General features: G+C 42.7%; 1 protein-coding gene across 1 annotated transcript in view; it reads left to right on the top strand.

Moving 5' to 3' along the window:
* The first annotated feature begins 5367 nt into the window (after positions 1-5367).
* Positions 5368-25556, top strand: part of FN1 (fibronectin 1) — a 55317-nt gene continuing 35128 nt past the window's right edge. The window contains exons 1-13 of the mRNA XM_054381191.1: positions 5368-5524; positions 5901-6029; positions 7489-7626; positions 9459-9590; positions 9711-9848; positions 12279-12437; positions 14547-14747; positions 15234-15413; positions 17018-17194; positions 18093-18245; positions 20113-20241; positions 21843-21986; positions 24270-24391. Coding sequence (XP_054237166.1) covers positions 5368-5524; positions 5901-6029; positions 7489-7626; positions 9459-9590; positions 9711-9848; positions 12279-12437; positions 14547-14747; positions 15234-15413; positions 17018-17194; positions 18093-18245; positions 20113-20241; positions 21843-21986; positions 24270-24391 — 1959 coding nt within the window. The remainder of the gene's footprint in view (positions 5525-5900; positions 6030-7488; positions 7627-9458; positions 9591-9710; positions 9849-12278; positions 12438-14546; positions 14748-15233; positions 15414-17017; positions 17195-18092; positions 18246-20112; positions 20242-21842; positions 21987-24269; positions 24392-25556) is intronic.

Genomic DNA, 25556 nt, shown 5'->3' with positions numbered 1-25556 from the left:
AAAAAAATCCTCTGTTACTCAAAAGTCAGATTATTGTTAAAACCCATAATGACTAAATAAAACCAGCCACTGGAATGAGTATACTTCCTCCATCACCACCACTGCATGGATTTCACCAAAATGCAAAAATTATTAAGAAAATAAGTCACAAAAAATTGTGCTCTTCCAGCTGCCATAACTTTTTCCCTTCCTTTGTCCATGCTTAATGGGTACAGGTTTGCACATGACTGCAGGCATTGTTAATTCTCCCCTGATAATTGTGAAGGGGGTTTCTGGCTTCTGAGGAGTCACCCCTGTGCTCAGCAATGCAGATCTACATGTAATCCTCACAGTAATCCTCTCTACTGCATTTTGTCCCAGTAGCCCAGTTTCATATCTTTGCTTTGGGGAGAAGCTGCAGTACCCCATTTCCTTCAATGCAAGAGTACTGGGGCATGAGCTGGAAGAAGAGAAGGCTTGTCCATTCCCTGTGGTGGTCTTTGGGGTTGCTTAACCTCTGAAAGAAGGAAAATAATTGGCACAAGCAATCAGTTAGAAGATTTCCTTTGAGCAGACATCAATAGAGGAGATGGAATATACCTCATTAAGACAAAATAGATCAAGTTCTGCCTAAAATAAGTTCTTTCAAGAGGTGGCAACGTTGCTCTTGGTGCCCTAAGTCAGGTCTCACAGTCCCATTCAGTGGTGTTCATGACACATCCCAAACTGCCGATTCAGACTTCCAGAGCTGCTCTAGGAAGCTCTCTGAAGTGCTACAGAAGCTCCCCAACGGGGCCTCAGAGGATGTAGGGCAACATGAACAAGATTCGGGCATATGTGAAATCTTCACCTAACATCTCAAAGTGTAATAAAGAACCTGTTTCCAGATCTTCCAGACTGGTATTGCCCTTCCAAAAATTTCTCCTGTGAAGGAGGGTCTGTACTTGCCTGCCAATTCACCTTGTCATGGGTCTGAGAGTTCTCATTTTTCTTGACACTCTGGCACCAAGACACATGTCAGAATCTCAGTTTACATTCTTACAACACTGTGTATGTGATTGTAAACACCACCTTAAATAATCAGAAAAGCTACCAATGAACCAACATGAAACCCCTGAAAGAACCCCATTGCCCTCCAAAGCTGTTCCCCTGATTTTGTAGGGCGTGAGTCTTAAATGCCTGGGGTTGATAGTACTGCAGACCCAACTCCGAAACAAGAGCTGCAGCTATGAACTTTACACCAGCAAATTACAACTGTTCACATAGATCAAACTAAATAACATAATCCAGGGATAGCTAGAGAAAGGAAATGCCTTTTTCTGCATTGATGACATCGAGTATTTCATTAGGAAAGGCTGAAGAGGAGGGGAAGAGAAGAGAATTTCCACTGAGTGCGCCAAAGGTCTAATTAATGCCCTGTTATGGACCGTTTCTACATGATGAAATTCATTCCTACACTGAGAGCCAGCATAAAGTTACGTACCGCTGAAGCTGCAGTTAACCAGCAGAAGGAATGAATTTCATTTAAAGAGCAATGTTCCAGATTCCTGGACGAGACGCTCTGGAGTGAATGGAGCACTGTGCAGTAGAGCCTCAGCAGCCTTAAAATGAATTTTGCTGTGACCTAACAAAAACCACAGACTTGAAATTGTGATGATTCAGAAATTTTCAGCTCGCAACAGGAGTTCTTGCAAAATATTTGGGAACTGCAGGAAGCATTTAATGGTCTGCCTATGTCAAGAAGAGGAATCCTGACCTCTTGTCTTTATGGTTCTTGTTCCTATGAGTGATAATTTTAGAAGGAGATGATTAAGTCTGTGTGGCTTTTCTTCTAAGGTTGTTGAAAGAATAACAAGCGACCTGGCTTTGTCTTTTCTGCACTGGAAGGAGAATGGTTTCAGGGACAGACTGTGCTCCCAGTCCTATATGTAGACCCTTGCAAGTGTGTGCAGTAAAGGAAATTAAGTTAACCCAGTGGAGAAGTTTATCTGCAGAGCACTACAATGGGGTAACAGAAGTCAAAAGAACCTTATAAGGGCATGTGTCTTTTCTAACCAACAGTTGAAAAGTTAGGATTTCAGTAGGAAAAAAAAAAACTGAAAAGACCAAAATCGTGAATCAGAACATCCATGGCTAAAGCAGAGGTTTAGGACATTCTCAATCCTTATTCGGATGCAAAACCCACAGAAAGGTTGGTTGTAAATTCAGACCCATCTCATCCTAAGGAAGATTGCAGGTGAATCTTAATTTCTTTTCCTGTTACCTCAAGGGACAAACTGACAACAGGACAGACAAAGGAGTTAGAGACCTTTCAGAAAGTTTTAACAGTATGCAATGTAGTAATTACTATGTGTTTGTGTCATAATTGCTGTCACATTTCTTTAGAAATGAAATCAGGATGTTCCAAATTCTGTTGAAATGCAACTCATAAGACTATTTCTGGCTGCTAATAAATGACAGCTATGCAAGAAACTAATTTGAGCATCATTTAAAAATATTTTGTTTTGTATTCTTCCAGTAACATTTTCTTCAAGAAGAATCTTACATCAGTCCCTGTATTTGTGTCAAGTAATGCTGTGGAAAGCATTAACACAGTCACACACTCACTTACACTGTATTTCTCATTCAATTTTCAGGCTGAATTTCATTTTCAGTTGTGTGTAGATACTTAGTCCTTGAAGGCCCAAGTGCAATGCAGCATTGCATGAACTGGACTTAAAGCAGACATAAACGAGGTCATGCTGATCATCTAGCTTTCACAGGGGTTTTAAATTAGAGAAGAGTAGATTTAGATTGGCTGGTAGGAACAAGTTCTTTACCATGAGGAACACTGGAACAGGTTGCCCATGGAGGTAGTTAAGGCCCCATCCCCATTCAAGGTCAGGCTTAACAAGGCTCTGAGCAACCTGATCTAGTGAAGGATGTCCCTCCTCACTGCAGGGGGGTTGGACTAGGTGACCTTTGGAGGTCTCTTCCAACCCAAACCGTTCTATGATTCTATATCTAGTATATGAACCTTTAAAATGCCACTTAAAAGTAGTTGCTAAAAGCAGCATTTCAGAAACGGGAGTTGCTAAAAGCAGTGCCCTGGAGATGCCTCTATAAGTCTTTTTTCTTGGGAACAGGGACTATCCTTCTCTCATGCCTGCAGAAAGCTGGTAGGTACTGTGCACCTAGGCCAACGGAAGTTATAAACTCCCTGAAGCACACTTTGTCTGTGCTTACACAGCACCTAGCAAATACAGGCTCCTGCTCCACAGTGAGGAGGATTGCTGGTGGTTTCCTCATGTTTGCTTATTCCACCATAGCCTGTTCCTTATGGATTACCTGTACTTAGCTCTTACATTTTAAGCAGGTTTCCTCCAGCAACTGTTATTTATCATAATCCTCCTGTACTTGAAGAATCCTCATTACACTTTCCTTTTCCATGTCAGTTGAGCTTAACTAGCAGCTCATACCAGCAGCAGGACCCATTCACACACTCACTATGCAGAAGAAAGCACTGTGCAGAAGCAGCTTTACACTGCATACTGCACAAAAGAAACTGAACATTTGACCCAAGCCTATACATGGTAATTGGAAAAATGACCCAAAATTACCCCCTCATGTACGTATGTGTTTCTAACAGGAAAAAACTCTTCTTCTCCACTGATTTCCACTCAGTAACCTTTCCTTTAGAGGAGGCTAGGTAATGCACATCCCAGTTCTAAATGATCATATAGCATCATTTTCACCTTGCTTTTATCAGAGAGTTTCAGCTATGTTGCAAACTGGAATTTGAGGGAGACACTGCATATCTTACATCTCAGAAAACTAGGAACACTTTCGGAAAGCAGGTTCTCATTTTAATGAACTGGATATTTGCTAGTTTGCAATGATATGCCCCTCTTCAAAAGCGAATGCCCTCCCTTGCTATGGCCACCTTAGTCTTGTGATTATTTTGAGGGATAATGTGTGTCCGGTAACTCAAAAAAAATGCAGTACAGTAGAACTAAACATAAAAGTTAGGAAAGATGGGAATTAGCTCACCACAGCTCACCTCAATTGCCAGGTCAGGTTTCAATTTCCGGCAAGTTTTCAGAAGGGAAACTTCTGTTAGTGTATCTGTGGGCATTCCTCATCCAGAGGAACAGAAATGTCTTTGAAAACAGATACCTGACATCACAACTACATGCTTTCCTGAAGCAAAGCATGTGCCGGATCTGTACACTGCCTACTGAAAGAATCTTCATCCCAAGCTGCTTGCGTTATCTTTGTAAGGATAATACTATTGATTTGCAGCAAGTGGAACTAGAGTTTGGTGCTCAGCTTGCTGACAGCTCTTATGGAGACCTATAGATGTTCAGCTTAAGATGTCTGGAAATACCATGGACCACTTCACACTCACATTTGTCTGAAGAGTTTCTTTAACAGATCAAGAACCATAGCAGACTTTTAGATTAATAATCCCTTTGTCAAGAGAAAGTATGCTTGAGAGGCATGAAAATGGTTAGCAACATACCGTTCTGGGCACTGTGGCAGAATGGGGCATACTGTGCTTTGCTCACTAGCAGCTTCCTGCTGGAGAACCACAATTAAAGTGGGTGCCCTCTGCTTTGCGGTATTCCTCCAAGCTAGGGAAAAAAGAAGACATCTCCCCAAACCATCAGAGATGGCTACAGGAAGAAGACAGGGGAAGGAGAATGACAAAATTTATATACAGCAGGGCTACAGCTGAAGATCTCATATGTTTAAAAAGAGTTCAAAGCCTAGTATTTATTTTTCCCTTTTGTTCTGAGAATTGATTTTGGACAGCAAGAAATAAAGTCAGAGAAAGAAGCAATGAAATTTATTTAGAACAGAAGATAACCATTTGTTTTCTCTATGGGAGGTGTGAAAGACCCAAGGGTCATCAGGACTAGATAAAACATCACTTAGGGTTTTTTTTTCCAACCTGCACGTGTATGTTACGCCCCACCTTTTCCTCTGTGCATAACACTATTTCTCCTGAACGGAGCGGTATCAGCTTACAGCCAGCCTTGCTCCAGGGAAAAAGAAAAGTTTGTCTCCCCCCAGAAAAGCCATTTTGTTCAGCGAAATGTTCCACAAAATGGCACGACCGTCTTACAGCCCGCTCTCCTTGCGGGGCCGGGCCTCCCACGCGGGCCGGACACTCCGCCGCTTTGCCCACCGCTCGCAGCCCCCGCCCCGGCCGCGCTCGGTGGGGCGGTGGCAACCCCCGCCCGGCCCCTGGCGGTGCAGAGGCCAATGGGCGCCGGGGCGGCGGCGGCCGCCCCCTCCGCGCACCGCCCGTCCTATATAGCACCCGGGCGGCGCCGCTGTCCCATCCATCGGGCTGCTTAAGAGCAGCGCCGCTATCCCTGCTGTACCGTTCCGTACCGTGCCATGATGCCGGGCCGCACCGTGTGGCGGCTGGCACTGCTCGCTCTCTGCCTGGGGGTTGCAGTGGTGGAAGGCGGCGGGTGGCGCCGCAAAGCCAGCGGCAAGAGCCGGAGACAGGCGCAGACCACCTCGATACCTCAGGGCACCCCTGCGCAGGGCAAGCGTGAGTACCGTGCCAGGACCGGGTCCCGCGAACATTAGGGTTAGGGTAGGGCATGGCATGGCATGGCCGGGGGCTCGTCCCGGACGCGAGCGCTGTCCCGAGCCCCCGGAGCGCGGCGGGAGCTGGCGCCCCGGCCCCGCAGAGTGACTGCCGGATGGCTCTTGCTGTCCCTCGGGCTCGGTGGCCCTTTGCAACCCCTCGGGTTCTGCGGGACCCACAGACGTCTGCGAGGCTGCAGCGCGGGAGCCGGTGCCTGGTACAGGCGCGGTTAATTCGTACCGTGCCTTTTCCCTCCTCACCTTGCCGTCGGTAACTCCAAACTTTTCTTTCTGTTCACCCTCTGCTTCCTCCCTCCTCCTCCTCCTTCTCCCCCCAGAAACGTGCTATGACAATGGAAGATACTATCAGATTAACCAGCAGTGGGAGCGCATTTACCTGGGAAACACTCTGGTCTGTACCTGCTACGGGGGAAGCCGAGGGTTTAACTGCGAAAGCAAGCCCGAACGTAAGTCGGTGGTCTTTTTTCTGTCTGCATCAAGACTTTCAGCATGGCTTTTGATGCCGAGTAAGCTGAGCTTTGTGCCAAGTTGTAACTGGCAAACTGGGCTTTCAGCTGAAGTTTGGTACGTAGGGTCAGTCATGGATCTACACTCAATTACATTGAAGATCTGGCTTTTGATTTTAAGAAATGCTTTTCATTAGCAATGGGCCTACCACCAGAACCCTGAGCCAAACATCACTCATCTCTCTGGAGGATTGGATCTAAACATTAATTTTGGAGCCAGCCTTTTCTTTATAATGAACTGAACTGACTCCTGGACTTGCATGGGGAAGTTCAAATCTGGAGTCACTTTGCAGCACTGGCTCTGTGCTGTTTGATTGCTTCACTCCAACTTTTCATAGCTGTGCAGTGTCGTCAGCTTGTTTAAAAAATATTTCAACTCACAACTTTCTGCAGCCCCCTCGGCTGTGCTGTGAGCTTTCTATAATTGAGTGTAAAATGAGATTGTTTAGTCTTCAGCAGAAAAAGTTTAGGTAACAGAAAAAACTTTAAAGGCTTCATCTGCTGGAAGATGCCCTTCTCTGGGATACCAAATAGTTTAGATTATCAGATGTGATCTATCTGTATTTTTTGTTCTGAAGCCGCTGGTATGCCGTAACTCCTTTATGTTGCTCTGGAGATACAAGAGAAAAACTGGTTCCTGACTGATAGTATTCATATAAGGCTGATGGGAGTGTCCCAGCACTCTGTTTTGCAAGGCTTGTGTGCTGTGTGCCTCACAGCTAGACTATTTTAAGGAGTACTCAGTCCCCCTGCCCCTCTACAGAGCTGGTCTGATCTACCTTTGCTTCCCCCGTAGGGATTCCCAGGCTTTACAGTTTCAAATTTCAATAGCAAGTTTCCCTTATGGCACAGTGAACTTTATCTGTCCAGCCATGAAGAAGGTTGTTCTCTTGCAGATCTCAAGTCTGGTGGCAGCACTGACATAACTGTTTTGTAATCACTTTGTCGTGTGCGAGTGTGAACAATTCACAAGTAGTGCTGTTGACTTCGGTGGGGCTGCTGCAGAATTTGGAATTCATATACTCAATTTTCTGCCAAGTCAGAACGAGGAGGATTAGCATGACAAAGCATACAGCTTCTAGTTGATGTTTGCACCCTTTCATATTCTGTACTGTTGCACTTCAGACAGCTGGGATTGATCCTTGCAGGGTATGCCTGCCCACGTGATGTGCTCAGCTTTTGACTTTCTTGGGGAGGGAAGATGAGGTTATTCAGCATCATGGAGATCTTGAGGGGACAAATTTTGTGTGACTCGCTCTCTGCTGTTTCATCCTAGGAAAAAAGAGGAGACCAATAGTCATTTTTCTTCAGGAAAAATTTGTGTGAAGTGGAATGTGTTTCTGTTGACTATGCATATTACTGACATGGTTACATGAAATTGACTTTTCTCTCCTCATAGCTGAAGAGACTTGCTTTGACAAGTACACTGGATCCACTTACCGAGTAGGGGAGACGTACGAGCGCCCCAAGGACTCCATGATCTGGGACTGTACTTGCATTGGAGCTGGACGTGGGAGAATTAGCTGCACCATTGCCAGTATGTAACTAAAAGCCCGTTATTAGAGCTGTTGTTCATAAGTGTCATATTTTCCAGAGCAACTTACACAATATTCCCAGTGCCCATTAGCAAGAGTTCAGGAGGTTTAATCCAAAGCCCATTAAAATCTTATAGTTGAAAGTCTTTGCCCCATGCACATACATTGGCACAACTAAATTCCGAATTGAAAGTCTTTGCCCCATGTACATACATTGGCACAACTAAATTCCTCTTTCATTTAAGAGGTGAAGTGCTATGTGTAAAAGTAGCATGGGCCCAAAATGACTGCTAGTGTCCAGCCATACAGGTTAATACATTTACTATATACAAGAGTGTGTTACATCTTCATGTGCATTTATGAAAGTAATTTTTTGGCTGGATAAAAGAGTCTGCTCTGCATCTGGTGACACAGAATAACACCATCAGCATTAATGGGACTACTCTGAAAAAAACAATAAATAAATATCCCCTGAGAGCTAGTCCCTTGTCCTCAAAAAGTATCATGCCAACATTTGCCCCTGAGGGAGCTGGGATTTGATATTCAGACACCAGTTCAATGTGTTTCTGCAACTCCTTTTTCACCAGCCTGTTCCATACTTTCCTCTTGTTCCTCTCTCTCTTTCCCTTGGTCTTTTCTCCCCTGCTCTCCCTTTCACGTCTCTGTCTGGAAATCCTTTCCTTATTGAGTCACTGAATTGTTCAGTTTCCCTTCAGTTCATAATCAGTCTCTCTGTGAGCACAGATGAAGAGCGCTGTGTCAGGACTTTTAGACTGAGATTTCAAAGTCCCTGAGGCACCTTTTGAGAAAAGTCTTTTAAGAAAAAGTATCCAGTTTCTTATTTAATACACAGATGCTGATCCTAGTAGCATTGCTGGAGGCAGCCATCATTATAGCATGGAAATAAAAATGCATTGAATCTAACAAGTAGAGCTGAAGCCCTTCTGAATTTAATGGCACTTTATTGGGAAAAGATGATAAGTCATGTAAGAAAAGAAAGAGTCAGTAAGGAAATTGCAAACATAAGAACAGTCTCATTTTGTCATCATCAGCCTGGTTTAGGACTCAAAGGAGAGTCTCATTGACTGCAACTGGGTTTTCATAACTTCTTTCTTTATTCCTTGCTTTCATAAATGAGCCAATGAAACATTTTAGTGGCTCCTAATAAATGAGCAGATACATATTTCTCCTATTCTCCTTGAAAGAAGACCCTGTGTTTCCAAACCGCCCTTCAATGTGTTTCTCTCCCTGAGCCTGTTTCAAGCAGTGGGTCCAGACTGCCTCAGGGCTGTGGGGCACTGGTGGGCTGAAAATCTGCCTTTCCAGGGCAGAGTTTCTAAACCCAAGAGGGCTGATGTCCCACTGGGATGTTACACCAAGCATCTCCTTATTCTCCACATGCTGGCCTTGCCACCATGTCCCTCACATTATATAGGGACTGTTACAGAGAGGCCCATGTGGTGCTGCCCGGGAGCAAGACGGAGGCAAACCTTCCCTCACCAGCCTTGATGCTGCCATGAGGGGCTGAGGAAGACCATACCTCTTCAGGCTCTGGCATTCCTCTCTTACCAGCTGGGTCTCAGCTGTGATTTGAAACCTGGAGAGGGTACTTGAAGGGAGAGTAGATGGCCTGGGAGGTACCAGTTGGAAATGTCAGACGCCATTTTGCAGGCTGGAGGACAAGGCAGCAGCCTTGACCTGCCTGGCTGTTTTCCCTCACTGCCCTTCACCTCAGCTTGACCCCTTCTGTGCTGACAGGGTAGCCCTTGCATCATCCCCATGTTTCTGCCCCTGGTGTAGTCACTCATCACATCTCCCCTCTCTCCCGCTGCAGATCGCTGCCACGAGGGTGGCCAGTCCTACAAGATTGGTGATACCTGGCGCCGGCCTCACGAGACTGGTGGCTACATGCTGGAGTGTGTGTGCCTGGGCAACGGCAAGGGCGAATGGACCTGCAAGCCTGTGGGTAGGTCACAGCTCTTCTTCCCAGTTCAGTCAGGGGTATTGCTTCTTCCTCCTCATCTTCCCTGAGGTGTCCCCATGTGGAAGAGCCTTATGTGGACACTTATCCCCTTCTCTCTTACAGCTGAGCGATGCTATGACAATGCAGCTGGGACATCTTACGTGGTTGGTGAGACCTGGGAGAAGCCCTACCAGGGCTGGATGATGGTGGACTGCACCTGTCTGGGTGAGGGCAGTGGCCGCATCACTTGCACCTCCAGAAGTAAGTGTTGGCCTGGCATCTGCCAGCTGCTCCATGTATCTTATTTTTCACATCTACTTTGCACGAAAAAGAGCAGCTATTCCTTTGCCCTGTTGTAAGGGGCAGGAGGTTTAAAGGGATAGCCGTTTCCTGAGGAGTGGGAAACAGGCTCCTCTGTGGACAGAAGGGGAGCATTTGCACATCCTGGTTGCCATTTGTGATCTGGGGACATGCAAGAGAGCTGGTGATCTGTGCTGGTGACAGAGTGGCTGAATTATGTGGAATATTAACCTGCTTAGAAAAAGTTTCAATAAATCCACAGGCCAGCTGACCACTGTTGCACATTCCCCAAAGCAGGGGGAATTGCTTGATGTACAAAATGGTGGTGAGCTTGGCTTAGTATCTCCACTTCTGGTGTTTTTAAAGTACCCTCCTGAAGGAGAATTAGGCGCTTTTAAAGAGAAATTTTTACCTACTCCAACAGCAGGATCTACTAGATTTGAAGATTTTTTGTTTCTCTTTGTTGCAGTTTGTTAGTATATTAGCTGAAACAGTTTTTCTCTGCTTTCCCATCTCAGTTGTTATTTTTTTTCCTTCCGTTTTGTCTTTGGTGTAAACATGCTTCACCAGCACAGGTGTCTTTTTTAGTTTTTACATCACTGAAGGACAGTACTGTAAATATTCCATTTTATTTGTATTTGCAAAGCAAACAAGGCTTTTAAAATCAAAAAATCTCACTTGGTTATCTGCCTTCTGTTCCAGTTTTGTTAGAGCAAGCTCTGTTGTGGAGCTATTATGGTTTACACCAGCTGCCTAAAGGAAATTTAACTTTGTACCTTACACCTTGTTATGCAAGGCTTGAGAAACTCTTCTGTAGTCTTTAAATTGCTTCATTCATTTGCCTGAAGGGACATGCAGATAACTGCTTTCTGATGATATAAACAGCAGACCTGTAAAGAGCTAAAACACTAAGGAGGGCTGCAATTAAAACTGAAGATCTGGAGAGACTTGGTCAAGAAATAAGCTGTGAAAATTAAACCAGCCTTGACAATATCAAGTCTATTTAAAAAAGAAAAGGGTAAAAATCATTAACTGTCATATAGGAATGAAAAAAACAGAATTTGTTGTTTGTGAGTTTTGTAGGAGTTATTATTACTAATGAAAATGATTTGACAGTATCTTTCCTCCCATAATTGAGGTCTGTGGTGTTGTAGGGGAAATTGCAATAAAATGACCTATTAATTTTTCATTTTGTTTTTCAAATGTAATTGAACACATAAATTCAAATTTAGATATGTAAAATGATATCTGTATCCAACAAAGTGGCATTATGCTTCAGTATGTGCTGCTGTTGCATCTTTTATGGCCAGTATTTTTGAGATGTTTCAGGTTTTTGTAGTCTAATTTAAGACTCTGAGTGTCCGTAGGACATATTTTTTTTCATGTTGACCAAATTATGATATGAATATGTCACCAATTTACCACTTCTCTAGCAAATACTCAGGTTTTGGTAATTTTAACTACTGTGAATGTTTTTCACATTGTTATCCCATATGCTCTTGCAGTGGTAATGTGGCATGATGCATATGTCCTTCCACAGTTCTTCATAAATCTGTGTTCATTGATCCATGATTATAGTTGAGTCACTGTATCAAGTTGCCCTTGAGTGAAAAAAAAAATTGTAATGGAAGAACTAGTTAATCCATGTGGATCTGGCATCCAGACAAAAGTAGTTTGTTATGCTGTCCTTTGAACCCATTTACTCAATTCATCAGGGGCTGTGGGCAACAGGGAGAGTTAGGAAGTCTAATATTCCTGGTATGACAAGAAGAGCTCATATTGACTTTACTAGAGCTCTGTGTGTGCTTCTTTTGGAAGAGATGGAATTTACATATTGCCCTCAGATAAGTTTTTTGTTTCTTCTAGCTAAAGTAGAGCCCCAAATTTGAACTGTGTCCATAGTATGAAATGAGACAGCTACTAAGACTTCTGCTTAGAAGAGAAATAAAAAAAACCCCGCCAACATTGAAGCAAGTTTAAGCTTCAAAGATGTGAGATAGATAGAATGGGCTAAAAATAGCTTTAAAAATAAGTAGCAGGAATGTTTTAAATCCAGAATGTGCTTTTTCACATTGATTTTGAACATCGCTTACCATGTTCATACTGGGAATATTATGGTGCTAGGTTTGACACTGGCTACAAAGTCAAATTGCAGTTCTGGTAATAAATGGGAATTTTTCTTTAGACTAAAGCATCAGGATTTTCAGATGCTCTCAACCTGTGCAGTTCAATGCAGGCTTTAGTCATATAGGTCTTACAATAGTGGGCTGCAGAAAATGAGTCAGGGTCTCAGAGGTTTAAACTTTCATTGGCTTGGTGATAGTCTTGGTGGTTCACTACTATAAATTGCATCCAATGCAGAAATAGCTAACAGCCATCTTCCTTACACAGATAGGTGCAATGACCATGACACCAAGACTTCATACAGAATTGGTGATACCTGGAGCAAGAAGGATAACCGTGGGAACTTGCTTCAGTGTGTCTGTACTGGTAATGGCAGAGGTGAATGGAAATGTGAAAGGCACACATCCCTGCATACAACTAGCACTGGTAAGTGGGGCATCATAGTGTGTGGGGCAGGGGAAGGTAGAAGTGCACATTTTGAATGGCTGGGACTTGAAGTTGAATGGTGTCATGCTAATTTAGGTGTTTAAGAGTCTCCTCAGAGAAACATCAGTAGCAAAGGGTCAGAGTTCAGGAGATGCTCCTTGTTCATGCGCACATAGATAGGTTTACTTTACACCTCGTTTCCCCGTGCAAATGGGGATTGCACATACAAATGTGATTGCCTACACAAGCACAATGCAGAAAACCACACCCAGGGCCATGCATCCACAGGGACTGTCTGCTAGCTTTGTCTCGGAAGCATGGCACTTCAGCTAAATATTTGAACTTTATGTATTTGCCTCAGGGAAACTTTCTTAATGTCCTTACTTCAAACTCCACTGAGACCATCTGGTTTCTTTGACAAGATAAGTACACCTATGAATGGTTGAGCTTTAAAAAAATGAAATGTGAAGGAATATGTACAATGCTATTTCATACATGTACATTAGGTAGTTTTGATATGAAGTATTACCTAGTTTATAAGTAACATATATGTATTTTGCCCAAGGTTTGTTAAAGTCTTCAGTTTCTAAATTCTGAAAACTTTTTTTGGCCATTTTCAGGATCTAGGTTTCCTATTGATGAGTGCAATGTAAAACTTTTCTGTTTTTCTGCAGTACCTACACTAAATTTTTCTTGATAAATACCTGTAACTGTTCAGTACCAGCAGGCTGACGTCAAACTCTCAGAAGGTCTGAACTTCAAAATGCACAAAGCTTTAAGGGTGCCTATATTTTGTGGGAATCATTGGCAAAAAATATCCATAATGTAGTCAAAAAGCCTCTCTGTCTCTCAGTATTATTCTAAATGATAATGGGCCAAAAACTTTGTTTCAAAGTTTAAAAACTTCTAAGTAAATGTATTTATGCTTTACTTTTGTTTTTTCAATGAAAAATTCCAAATTAATCCATTTTGACCTACTTCCTTGGTAATTTTCTTGTCATCACTGCTCTTGACTTTTCTGTTTTAAATTCCCTTCACCTATTTTTTTTTATTTGTTTCCAAAAGATTCCTTGAAAAGCAGTCAGCTCTCTTAATACTTTCTAAAGACATTCTACAGTGCTGGAAACCATAATCTGTCATTGGCAGAAGTGGAAGCTCTTTTAATTTAGAAGTTTCAGTGAGATAATTAAAATGTGTCTAGGGAAGCTAAGAGTTGTGCCTTTGATCTGAAGTGTTGGGCTCCAGTTTTGTTCAACATACTAATCAATGACCTGGAAGAAGGTCTAGAGTACCCTCAGGAGTCTGATCATGATACCAAACTGGGAGGAGGTTGTGTTGCTGTTTATCAAGACCTGGACAGGCTGGATATTTGGATTTGGGGGGAACCTAATTAGGTTCAAGTGCAACTGCAGGGTCCTGTGCCTAGGGAGGAAAAACCACATCCACCAGTACAGGTTAGGGGCTGACCTGCTGGAAAGCAGCCCTGTGGGAGAATGACATAGGAGCCCTGGTGGGCAACAAGTTCACTATGAGCCAGCACTGTGTTCTTGTGGCCAGGAAGGCAAATGGTATCTTGAGGTACATGAGGAAGAGTGTGGCCAGCAGTTTGAAGGAGTTTCTCCTCCCCCTCTGCCCTAGTGAGGTCACATTTGGAATACTGTGTCAAGTTATGGGTTCTCCAGTTCAAAACAGACAAGGATCTACTGGAGAGAGTCCATCAGAGGGTTCTGAGGGTGGTGAGGAGCATCTCTCTTACAAAGAGAGGCTGAAAGACCTGGAGCTGTTTAACCTGGAAAAGAGAAAACTTGAGAGGGGATCTTAACAATGTTTATCAGGTGAGAATGGGCCCAGACTCTCTTCAGTGGCGCTCAGTGACAGGGCAAGGGGCAGTGGCTACAAACTGGAACATAAGAAATTCTGTCCGAACATAAGGGAAACCTTTCTTTTGTGGATGACAGAGCATTGGACGGGCTGCCCGGAGAGATTGTGGAGTCTTCTTCTCTGAAGACTTTCAAAACCTCCCTGGACATTGTCATCATCATCATTTAAAGAGTTCTGTTCTTTAGCTTTGTATGTGACATCTTGCTTTTTCCTCATGTTTTGGTGCAGGATCTGGCTCTCCTAGCTTCACGAATGTGCAGACTGCTTTGTACCAGCCCCAGCCTCAACAGCCCCAGCCTCAGCCATATGGCCAGTGCATAACTGATAATGGAATGGTGTACTCTGTGGGTATGCAGTGGCTTAAGACACAGGGCAGCCAGCAAATGCTTTGTACCTGCCTGGGAAATGGCGTGAGCTGCCAGGAAATAGGTATGAGTTTGTGTCAGTGCCTGTTCAGTCTGGCGAGATCTTTGGGACTGTCTCATGGCTTAATTTTGAAGTAGAATCCTTCTGTGCGTGCAAGAGAAATGTATTTTGAAGAAGACATACTGAAGAAAGGTGAAAGGGATGAAGAAATAGTAGTTTTTGTTATTTGAAGTCTGATTCTGTAGAGTAGAAACATTTCCCAGTGAGTTATATATAACCTGCTGAGGGAAAACAGCCCTTGGGAAGAACCATTAATAACTTTATTCAACTCAAGCTGCAATAATATATGTTTGGAAAAGCATGTAAAAGAATGACATAGCTGTGGAGCAAAGTCATCTGTTGGTGTGTATTGGCTCAGGGCCATGGCAGTCAGTGTGGGTTCACAGCAGCCAGTGACTTGGCCCAGAGGAGCTATTGCTGTTTTGGAACCCTGAGATTTGGAGATCGCTTTAAGCTGGAGTCTAATGCTGTGATTTGCTTGTTTTAAAGCTGTGACCCAAACGTATGGTGGCAATTCTGATGGAGAACCTTGTGTTCTGCCTTTCACCTATGATGGAAGGACTTTCTACTCCTGTACCACTGAAGGCCGCACAGATGGACACCTCTGGTGCAGCACCACTTCCAACTTCGAGCAAGACAAGAGATATTCCTTCTGTACTGAGCAGAATGGTAAGTTCTTCTTGGAGGATCTTCACGTGCACATGATCCTCTTACACAGATGGGGAAAGGAGTAGACAACACAGGAACAGGCTGCCTGAACAATTCTAGCAAGTCTGGAGAGACTCTAAGCATGCTCAGCGGTAAGGCAATCTTGTGAATGAAGGACTGCTTACAGTCAGGACACTTTTGTGTTCTTTGCATCTTTGGAGGGCGCACAGGGTGATGCGGGTGTACCCTTTGAGTCCTGTCCTAAAGTCAACTCAGAGAAGAGAGTACAGGAGTGCCTCATCAGGATGGAGCTTTGGCCCAAAGGATACTTAGACTTTGCCTTTGCTTGGCTGAATTGTTAGATCAATGCCCATATTAGGCTGCAAAGAGGAGGATATCCATGGAGTACAGTTTGTGCAGTCCTCTGCCATATATAGCAGTAATTTTAATGTGATTTGTGATCACTGATCAAGAGCAGGCATATGACTAATCCAGCAGCATTCCCTCTTGTCTGGGGATAATCAGTGTTTCCTCCACAGCACAGATCTACCTGTGTGGTTGCTCTTCCTGGAAAGCCCATCAAACATCCATAGAACAGTATCCAGACAGCTTGTCTGGCATCTGGCATTTTTCACATTCCCACATGAAAATACTGCTTCATACTCTGTATATATATATATATATATATGTTTTTAATCACTCTGTTCTGCTGCAGTTGCTTTTTTCTGATAAAATGTAAGCCTTTCTCTGCAGCACATGCAATACTCTTTCTTTAAAAAATACCACCACAACAAACCCAAACAGAAATCTACCAAAATCAACCCAAACAAACAAAATGCAAAACAAACCCCAAAACAACAACAAAAACTAAACAAAACCCCCCAACCAAGCCAAAACAAAAAAACAAACCAAACCAAACCAACCAAACAAAAAAAAAAACCAACCCACAACCAAACAAGAAAACAACCAGTATCCCTGTCCACACACATTTGTATTTTAATGAGGCTTCTTGGAATACACTGGAGAATGAGAAATATCACTACAGAAAAGCTTCAGCAAATGCCTCCTGATTCTCCATTGTTTGTAAAGCTGAGTTGCTCAAGAGGTGAATAGTTCAGGTAGGTTACAGCTCTCTTTACAGTGCTGCTTGCAAAACACGACGCTTCCAACCTCCAGAAAGGTTATGACTTGTCCTGTTGCTGTAGGTGAATTGTAACCCTTTCTTGAGGGTTAAGGCTTTACTTTAAGCTGAAAGGCACAAGTGGGTAATAGCCTCAGTGAGGTAATACAGGTATGCTGAGAACTGAGTTTATTTGAGTCCCTGGGCTTTGGCATAAAGGGTCTGCAAAGCTACTTCCCAAACACAGTAAACTTTGGTTTTCCCTGTTGCCCAGGATTCCTCATGCCTGACTCCACAACTCCTTCCAGAGCAATGTTTGAACTGAATTGACCTTATGCAAGAGTTGAGTTTCCAGATCTGAATTAATTGAGGCCAAAAAAAGAAGCCCATGCAGGGTACATGTGGAAAAAAACAGTGCTAGTGATTTATTTTCCAAGCTCTTTTGTTCATGCAAAGGAAGAGTGCAGGGTTCATTTGTGACTGTTTTCTTTTCATTTTGATACAGTTTTGATCCAGACACGTGGTGGCAATTCCAATGGTGCTCTGTGTCACTTCCCCTTCCTGTACAACAATCGCAACTACACTGACTGTACTTCTGAGGGACGGAGAGACAACATGAAGTGGTGTGGAACCACTGAGAACTATGATGCTGACCAGAAATTTGGGTTCTGCCCTATGGCTGGTAAGACTGAGAACCGTAAAGGGATTTATGTTCTCAGTGGTTCTTTGAGCTGGGAAGTAAAGAGCTAGCTGTCACTCATCAGTTATTGATGACTTCCAGTGAGCTGCATCTCAGCCCAAACCCCTTTAAGGCATTTCTGAAGTTTTGTTTTGTCCCAGTTTTTCCCCGCTGATCACATCTTGCAGAGACTTAGGCAACATCAGGAGAAGGCAATTTTTGTTGCTACTTTGCTGGTGGTAGGCATGCTTCTCAGCTACTGCAAACTACCGTAGATACATTAGAGACCAAGGGTCTGCAGAGCTTTGCAGCAAGTGAAGTTTTTAGTTTGCATGTACTGAAGCTTCTGTCTCAAGAGTTATCAGTTCTTCTTGCCTTATCTGTGTGTCGCCCTGAAAATGACATTAATGTCAAAATTAATATTGTAATCCATTCCTACAATCCATGCATGCTTGTCTTGATGTCAGGAGGGGATATATGGGAGGGAAGGTGACTATTAAAGTTTTTAATGGAAGACCTTCAGTAATTTAATGGCAATGCAGCATCTGAGTCCTTAAACAGCTTGTGGAACGCACAGATCTTCAAATGGCTGTGTTCATATACAGGCATGTATGCAAGAACTGATTCTTTCACACAGCATCCCTTGGACATTTTAGAGAAGGTACTTTTAGTAGCCTTCAAATGAAAATTAAAATGAATGAGTGCATACAAGGGATTTGCACTTTGAGAATGTTCTGACCCAGCGAAAATACTGTTTGAAGTTGAGTCTTGCCTAAAGCTTCCTTGTTAAGATGCAGAAACCACTGGGACTGCATGAAAGGGGCATTGCAAATGCTCTAAGCTCTCAAGATCCTGTTAATTCTAGCCACATAAAGTATCCTCTTGCTTTCTTCTCAATCAGCCCATGAAGAAATCTGCACAACCAATGACGGTGTCATGTACCGTGTTGGAGACCAGTGGGATAAGCAGCATGATATGGGCCATATGATGAGATGTACTTGTGTGGGAAATGGCCGTGGAGAATGGACTTGCATTGCATACTCCCAGCTCAGAGGTACTGATTTTTCATGTTGATGTCATTACTTTAGTCTAAGTGCTTGAGGGGTGGGAGAAATCATTTTCTTTTTTTCTCCTTTCCAATGAGTGTGAGTTCAAGCCCAGACTCAAGAACTGTTTCTTGCCAAGCTTTCCTTTGGATTAAAAAGGGAATCAGAGGAACTACATGAAGTTCCTATCTTGTTCACATGCTACAAAAGTACTCTTTCAGCCCTTGCAGGGTAGGAAGCACAGGAAAACCTTGATTAGCTTGATCAGTAGGTATACCTTTGTCTGCTTTTAGGAATCAGCACCTCTGCAGCTTCACACAGAGCTCAGCAGAGGCATCTCTCAAGAACAGACAAAACTCTAGACTAGTCTGAAGTATAAAAGCAGAGCAGTCCTTTTCTATTGTTCTGCAATGAAATTTCAGTTCTTCTGTGGTGGATTAGCCTTTGCTGGCTAATCTATATGAAAAATTGGCAGGACAGCACTGAGATTACTCTTATTTACTTACATGAGTGCTCCAAGTGGAGAAGTGCTTAAGCAATACCAAAAAAAGACGACTTAAAGTACAGACATTTGATCATCCTACAGCTAGCTCACAGCATTGGCTTCGTGTCTGGAAAAGGCAGGGGGGTTGCTGTCAGGGATCCAAAAAAGAACTCTTCACACCACTGCTGAAATTGGATATAATTTATAGGGAAAGGCTCAGTTCAGGGCTTTGGGAGGATTTTTATTCATGCATTTCCTTCAGAACAGTGAGAAATGCACTGCTAAAAGTTCTGCTCACTGAAACTCCTTTTTCCACATACGCAACCAGTTCTCTGCAGTTTCATTCTGGAATTAAAGTGGTCTTTCTTGATGAGGGGGAGTAGGGACACTTTTCTTCTTCTAAAGGCAAAGGTTATCCAAATAGAGCTGTTTAAACAGAGCAACCAGAGATGGTCCTTTACACCCATAGGAGGGTCTGAATGTAGCTTAGTTTATCCTAATACCTTGCCTGTGGTGTGGGAAAATACAATGAGGAATGAAAGTCTGGAATAAATGGAGTCAGTTCCCCAAGAAGAGATGGTCTGTGAGTTACTCTGGAGAACTGAACTTGGGTCTCCTGGGTCCCAGTTGACAAAACAACAAGCTTCTAGGTTGGTTTTGTGTTTGTTTTGTCTTTCTGCTCCTTGCTGTCAGGAATTCTGGGCCAGATCGCAGATTGTCACATCAGCATTGACCCTAATGGACTGATACCATTGTACCTAAGCATGGGACTGGGAACCCGGTTGCTGTGTTTTGAGGGAATAGTAGATTAGTAGCTACCAGCAGCATCTTGGAAGTGTGATAGATCTGGTCTTTAGCTTACTGCAAAGTGTAGTAGAGAAACCCAGCAGAACAACATCATGAGGATATTTGCACCTCTTTGTGGTATCTTTATGAATTTGGAGTAGCCCTTTTCTCCTTGTGTAGTTCTAATGATTTCAGACACTACTCACTGAGGTATTTAAGTCTAGACCTTCCTCAGAAGGCAGTGAGAGACCTAGGGTGCTGGTTTAGATTTTCTTTCACATGTGGAATCTGTCAAAAGGAATAATCAGGCAGTCCTGTAGTTTGAGTAACATATAGTACTTTGGACTGCAATCCACATCTCTTTTCTGCAAGTGTTGCTTATTTGCACACTTCCAACGAATGAACTTGGGAGCAGCGGTGTGTATGCAGTGCTGATCTGTGATGAGCACAGATTTCAGGGAGGCTCCTTTTTGCATGAATGGAGCTTGTCATGGTCAGTCTTTGTGAGCTAATCAAGAGGAGGGAATGATGTGCCAAGCAGAAAGATTTTTGTCTTAATGCTTAGAGCTGTTACTGACAAAATGTCTCTACTCTTTCTCAACCAGACCAGTGCATCGTGGATGGTATCACCTATGATGTGAACCAGACCTTCCACAAGCGTCATGATGAGGGGCACATGCTGAACTGCACATGCTTTGGCCAGGGTCGGGGGAGATGGAAATGCGATCCTGTTGGTAAGTAAGTCACCAGCTGCTCCCACTCACCAGTCACTCTGAGGCTGTGGAGAAACTGGTTTCAAGTGTGGTCAAACTAGTCTATGAATTTGGGCCCAGTCTTTGCCCACTTTCTGCTTTCAACTGCACAACTGCAAAAGCAGAAGCAACGCTGGATTTGCTGGAGGGTAAGTGAAAGGGCATTCCTAGTTTTGAGGACATAAACTTGGATTATCTGATGTGCCCCACAAGTCAGTGATGATGCAGTAGTAGTGGATTGTGGCAACATACCTCTTACAATGTGGCAGATTGTGGTAATGGGGCACAATAACACCAGGGTGGGGACTATTTGGGCAGATACTGGTACCTGAGCTGTTGGCCTAGCAGGCAATGTTCCCAGTCTGAATGCTGATAAAATAATGTGCAGCTAGGTGCTGATGCTAGGATCAGTTTTTCTTTCTGCGTAAAATCTTCAGGTCTCATTAAACTGAGAAAGGAGCACCAGCCTATATTAACTTACCTTGGACTAAATTGAATTTTTTGGCTGCCCTTTCTTCTGTCAAGGAGAGAAAGCTCAGGATGAGAACATGTGTTAACAGCACTCTGGAGGTTAGCTAAAACCATCATGGTTCTCTACAGGAATGAGATTGCATCTCTTCTGCCTCCCCCACTTCCCTAATGAACCTTGATTGGAAGATAAGACCTGGCTGTTTGGTTTGCAATTACTAAATCCAAGAGAACTTCAAACTATTGCCAAGACAATCTGTTAAAAAGTACTATTGGTTAAGTTCTGCTTTATTTACAGCAATATCTGTACAGGTTTACTGGGGAAACTTGGATTGTAAAACTCTTGTAAATTACTCCTTTGAAAGAAGGTGGCAGGAGAATGGTTTCAGCTATCTGTAAAGGTGTAATCATTTTAGTTTTGTTGCTTCTCTCTCCAACAAGGCTCCTGTTTTTCCAAGCAAGCATAATGCTGGTTTTCACTGAAAGTTTCCATTGAGCCAGAAACGCAAGCATAGGTCAGCTACAAAGTCTTCTGAAGTGCTGGTGCTGTGTTGTGTTTACCGTAGTTATGCTGATTTCAGGATTTCATCTTGATTTGTCCTCCTTTGGCTTATATAGTGGTAAATCTGGAAAGAGTGCTGAAAATAAACAGGTCACTTTGAACTTAGAAAGTAGAATTGAATTCTGCTGAAGCCGGTAGGACCTTTGCCATTGATTCCCTTGAGAGCAGCATGGTTTAATTTTGGATGAGAGATGAACTTAGTTGACTGGAGCAGAACTGGGCTCCACAATAGATAGTTCAAAATCCTTTTTTTGAAGGAACACCCCACTGACTTCTCTGGGAAACTTGCTAGGTGGATGGCCTGTATTTAACAGTATCTTAAGAAACAGGTCTCAACTGATTTAGCCCCTTAGTATGTAATTTAACACATGCAGTGGTGTATCAAGAACCTTCATTTGAGTTTAAATTTATGTTGCCACTTCATCTATATTTGCAAATAAACATTAGTGTTACATTTCTTTGCATCAAAGTCTCTCATAACTTGCTCTTCTGTCTTTGGCCTAGATTTTTTCCTATAGTTTCAGTGGTTAAACTCTTTCTTTCATGCCTTTAGATCAGTGCCAGGATTCAGAAACCCGTACCTTCTATCAGATTGGAGATTCATGGGAGAAGAACGTCCATGGAGTCAGATACCAGTGCTACTGCTATGGTCGTGGCATTGGAGAATGGCGTTGCCAGCCTCTGCAGACCTATCCTGGTAAGAAACCCAACTGATAAGTAACTTACTTGCTGACTAAGAAACCCAGCTGATAAGTAACTTACTTGCTGACTAAGATGTGAGGAAAGCAATCTGTCCACATCTCACCTGTTAAAGTTTCTGTACATTATTCATTTTAAACAACCATTTTGCTCCCACACCTCAGCAGATGCAAACGGGTGTAATGATTATACAGAGAGGGCCAGGCTGTTAACACTTGTACCTGAGGCCAGGCTTGGTTTAGAGAATGACAAGAAGGTACAGCTTGGGTTTACATTCCCTATTGGTATTTAGCAATAGCACATCTGCAGCCTTCACTTTCTGCTGCTTCAAACTCCTGCGTGTGTAGTGTTCCCTTTTCCATTGACTACAGAAGCAAATCCACCAAAGAACAAAACATTTTTCCTGATCAGTGCCCTGAAGAAACTAAATATTTGAACTTTTGTTTGCCCTGTCAGTTCCCAGAAATCTTTATAGGGACAGGCGATGCCTGTTTATTGGCTCATTCCGTTTCAGTTCCCTGAACAAAGCGTGATAAGGGAAACCTCTCTACTTTCCTGTTTAAAGTTACAGCTGCCAGTTTCTTAATCTGATTAAGATGAAATATTAAGACTCTGTTGTGGCTTCTCTTTTGGGAGAACACTGTGCTTGTTGTTGGTTTCCCCAACCCATCTCTGAGCATAAATGTGGAGGAACTGCATAAGGATGGGTGTAGGAATTTCAGTGCTGAGCTGCTTTTCTGCTTTATATCAAGATAGGTTAGGAAGATTCTGTTCAGACACTAGCTGCAATGTATTTATACCCTATGTGCCCTGCAAGGTAAGAAAGGGAATGTCAGGCTCATTCAGAAAGAGCATTGAAGGGGAATAGCCCCTTCGAATTCTGTTGCAACAACATGCTTCATCTAAATAAGGTGACCACCTCTTCTCTGACTTGCTTCACACACATCATACAGAAGGTCTTTGTGACAGCTCTCATTGAACCTGACCTATATCCAGCAGTGTTGTCAACTGACTGCATTTCTATCTGTGGCAATAGAGCTAGTGATCCAGACACAAGGCAAAAGGACACTTGGCAGACAGAGATATGGACTTTCCTTAATTTTAGGCAGCAAACTAAGGAGAGCAAGAATAGGAAGCAGGCCTTCTTTGAGTTTTTTCTTTAATTTCTTACTGGGGCTTGCTGAGGGCTTGACTCTGTTACTCTGCTTAAACACACATTTCCCTAAGCTATGTGAAATATGCATGCCTATAGACTTGGGCTTCTTTAGACATAAGAGTAACTGAAAATGTGTAAGTCAACCAAACATAATGTTTATGAATGTAGGTTTGAGGTTAGGTGAGCTTTGAAATTTTTTACCCATGTGCAGAGTTTTATTTACCTGGAAGTCCTACTAAATATGGAGCAGATATATAAATTAAATATTTTTCCAAATATATTATAATTAGAAATGTTGAGAATGGGGGAGGAGGTGAAGGTATTTAATGGCTAAAACAAGACACTTTTGTAGATTCCAGGGTGTTCTTTGGAATCTTCTGAGAACTAGCACAAGGACAGCGCTGCTGAGTGTTTGGTGTTCAGCAGGGTTGGGAGGGACTCAAAGGAGAACCATCAGATCATAAAAACTTTCTCTACTGGAGAGCTTTGTGGAGAAAATATAGCTGAGCCTGATCTATCTAAATATAATTGGTAGTCTTCAGTGTTGCAGCACTACTGAACTGTAGTTTGTGGGCAGAAGACCTGCCTCATTAGCTGTGGAGTGCTCCAGTTTCATGAAAAATCAGTCTTTCAAATCGACTGATTAAGAAATTTAGAAAAATAGTGAAAGACTAGAGTCTCTTTGTAAGGTGTATTCAATGTTAAATCAGGAATTTGTCCCTACCATGCCACAAGGTTAGACCTGGATTTGTCAGATATTTCTCATCCTTTTTCCTGTTGCAGAAGATACTAACTAATGAAAGCAATTAGTTGCTGAGAAGCTCCCTCTCTTTGAAAAATACATCCTTGCTTTGCAGACTTCTTTCTATACTAGGCCACTCTGATTTTTCTCTTTTGTTTAACTCACAAGAAATGAACCGAAAATTCTCCCAGAATGTATTCTAATTCACCATGTTTCTATGAAGCAGTAAGGATAGAAAGACAATGGCAATTATCTTCCATGTATCAAAATAGTATGTGAGCCACACACCTTTCTTGCACTTTGATAACTCCACAATGAAGGCAGAAAGCATCTCCAGCGTGTTAAAAATGGCAATTCTTTTTTTTTTTTTAATTCTTTTTCAGGGTCAGCTGGCCCTGTTCAGGTTATCATCACAGAGAGTGCAAATCAGCCAAACTCCCACCCTATCCAGTGGAATGCTCCTGAAAGATCTCATATCACCAAGTACATCTTGCGCTGGAGACCAGTGAGTACCACATTCAACATCATTCATTTACCAAAAATACTGTATTTGGCTTTTCCTGTTGTCTGAAAGAAGTGGCTAATAATTTCAGCAAATTTTAGTTGCTTATTTGGTGCCTGTGTCCTCTTAAGGCCAACAGTTTCTCTGAGGATCAGAGACCACCAGTGCTATATAAACACTTGATGTTTTCCTGCCCAGACTTTACTGATTACTGTGTTCATGAAGTATGTTATTAACCAAACCACTAGCACAGTAAGCAGGCAAGTCTGTATCCTTCCACAATTTTAACTAAAGATAATCCTTGTGGAAGCATCTTTGTTCTAAGACACATTGTTTTAGTACCGCATACATGTGTATCCAGAGACAACTGAGATAGATTTTTATCCTATTAATGGGGAGGTAAAAGGGGGTAGGATATGATTAAACAGCTAGGATAGGATTAAATAAACAGTCATCTTGCATATTCTCTAAAGTCTGCTTTGCTTCTCTAAAGTCTCTAAAGCTGGTTAACCTCTGCTTGTTGGCTTATTCATATTTGAGGAATGATTTGGTTTAACCCATGTAGATGAGTCGTGTTACAGTTCCCCTGAGTACAGCTTCACAAAAGACCACTTAATGATTAAGAACATTAGTATCTCCATGTTGGCTGTTATCAAGAGGACAATAAAGGCCCTGATCCAAAGACATTAAAGGCACTCAAATCTTTTTACTGACTTCAGTGTATCTTGGATCAAAGTCCTGAATGAAATGGGCTTTAAAGCACTGGAGTACAAACCTCAGAGGATGGAACATTATTTTAGAGCTTTCCATCGAGTTCAAATGCAGGGGAGAAGGGAAGAAATTTTCTGTATATTGTTTTCAGATGATGGCTTAGTGTTATTGTGTGTTTTCCAGCCATTCCTTCATGCCTTACTGTCTTTTGGATAAAGCTGTGAGTTTAGTTTGTATTTTACAAATAATACCTCTTTTAAAGGAAAAAGTTGAAAGCTAGGTTTGCCTTTCAGTTTACCTCAATAAAACTTTATCACCCAAAATGCCATTAGCCCTGCTTCCTGACATACTTGTCTCATCTCCTTGGACTCAATTCCATCTGTGCATTAATCATTCAAGTCATGCCTGTGTTTGAGTGTCGCAGAGCTTCATAACCTTGTAGCAGGTTAGGTCAGTA

Source organism: Indicator indicator, chromosome 5 (genome assembly GCF_027791375.1).
Source record: "Indicator indicator isolate 239-I01 chromosome 5, UM_Iind_1.1, whole genome shotgun sequence".
NCBI classification, from domain to species: domain Eukaryota; kingdom Metazoa; phylum Chordata; class Aves; order Piciformes; family Indicatoridae; genus Indicator; species Indicator indicator.
Note: the sequence above shows the minus strand (reverse complement) of the source record. Positions and strands in the feature narration are given on the sequence as shown.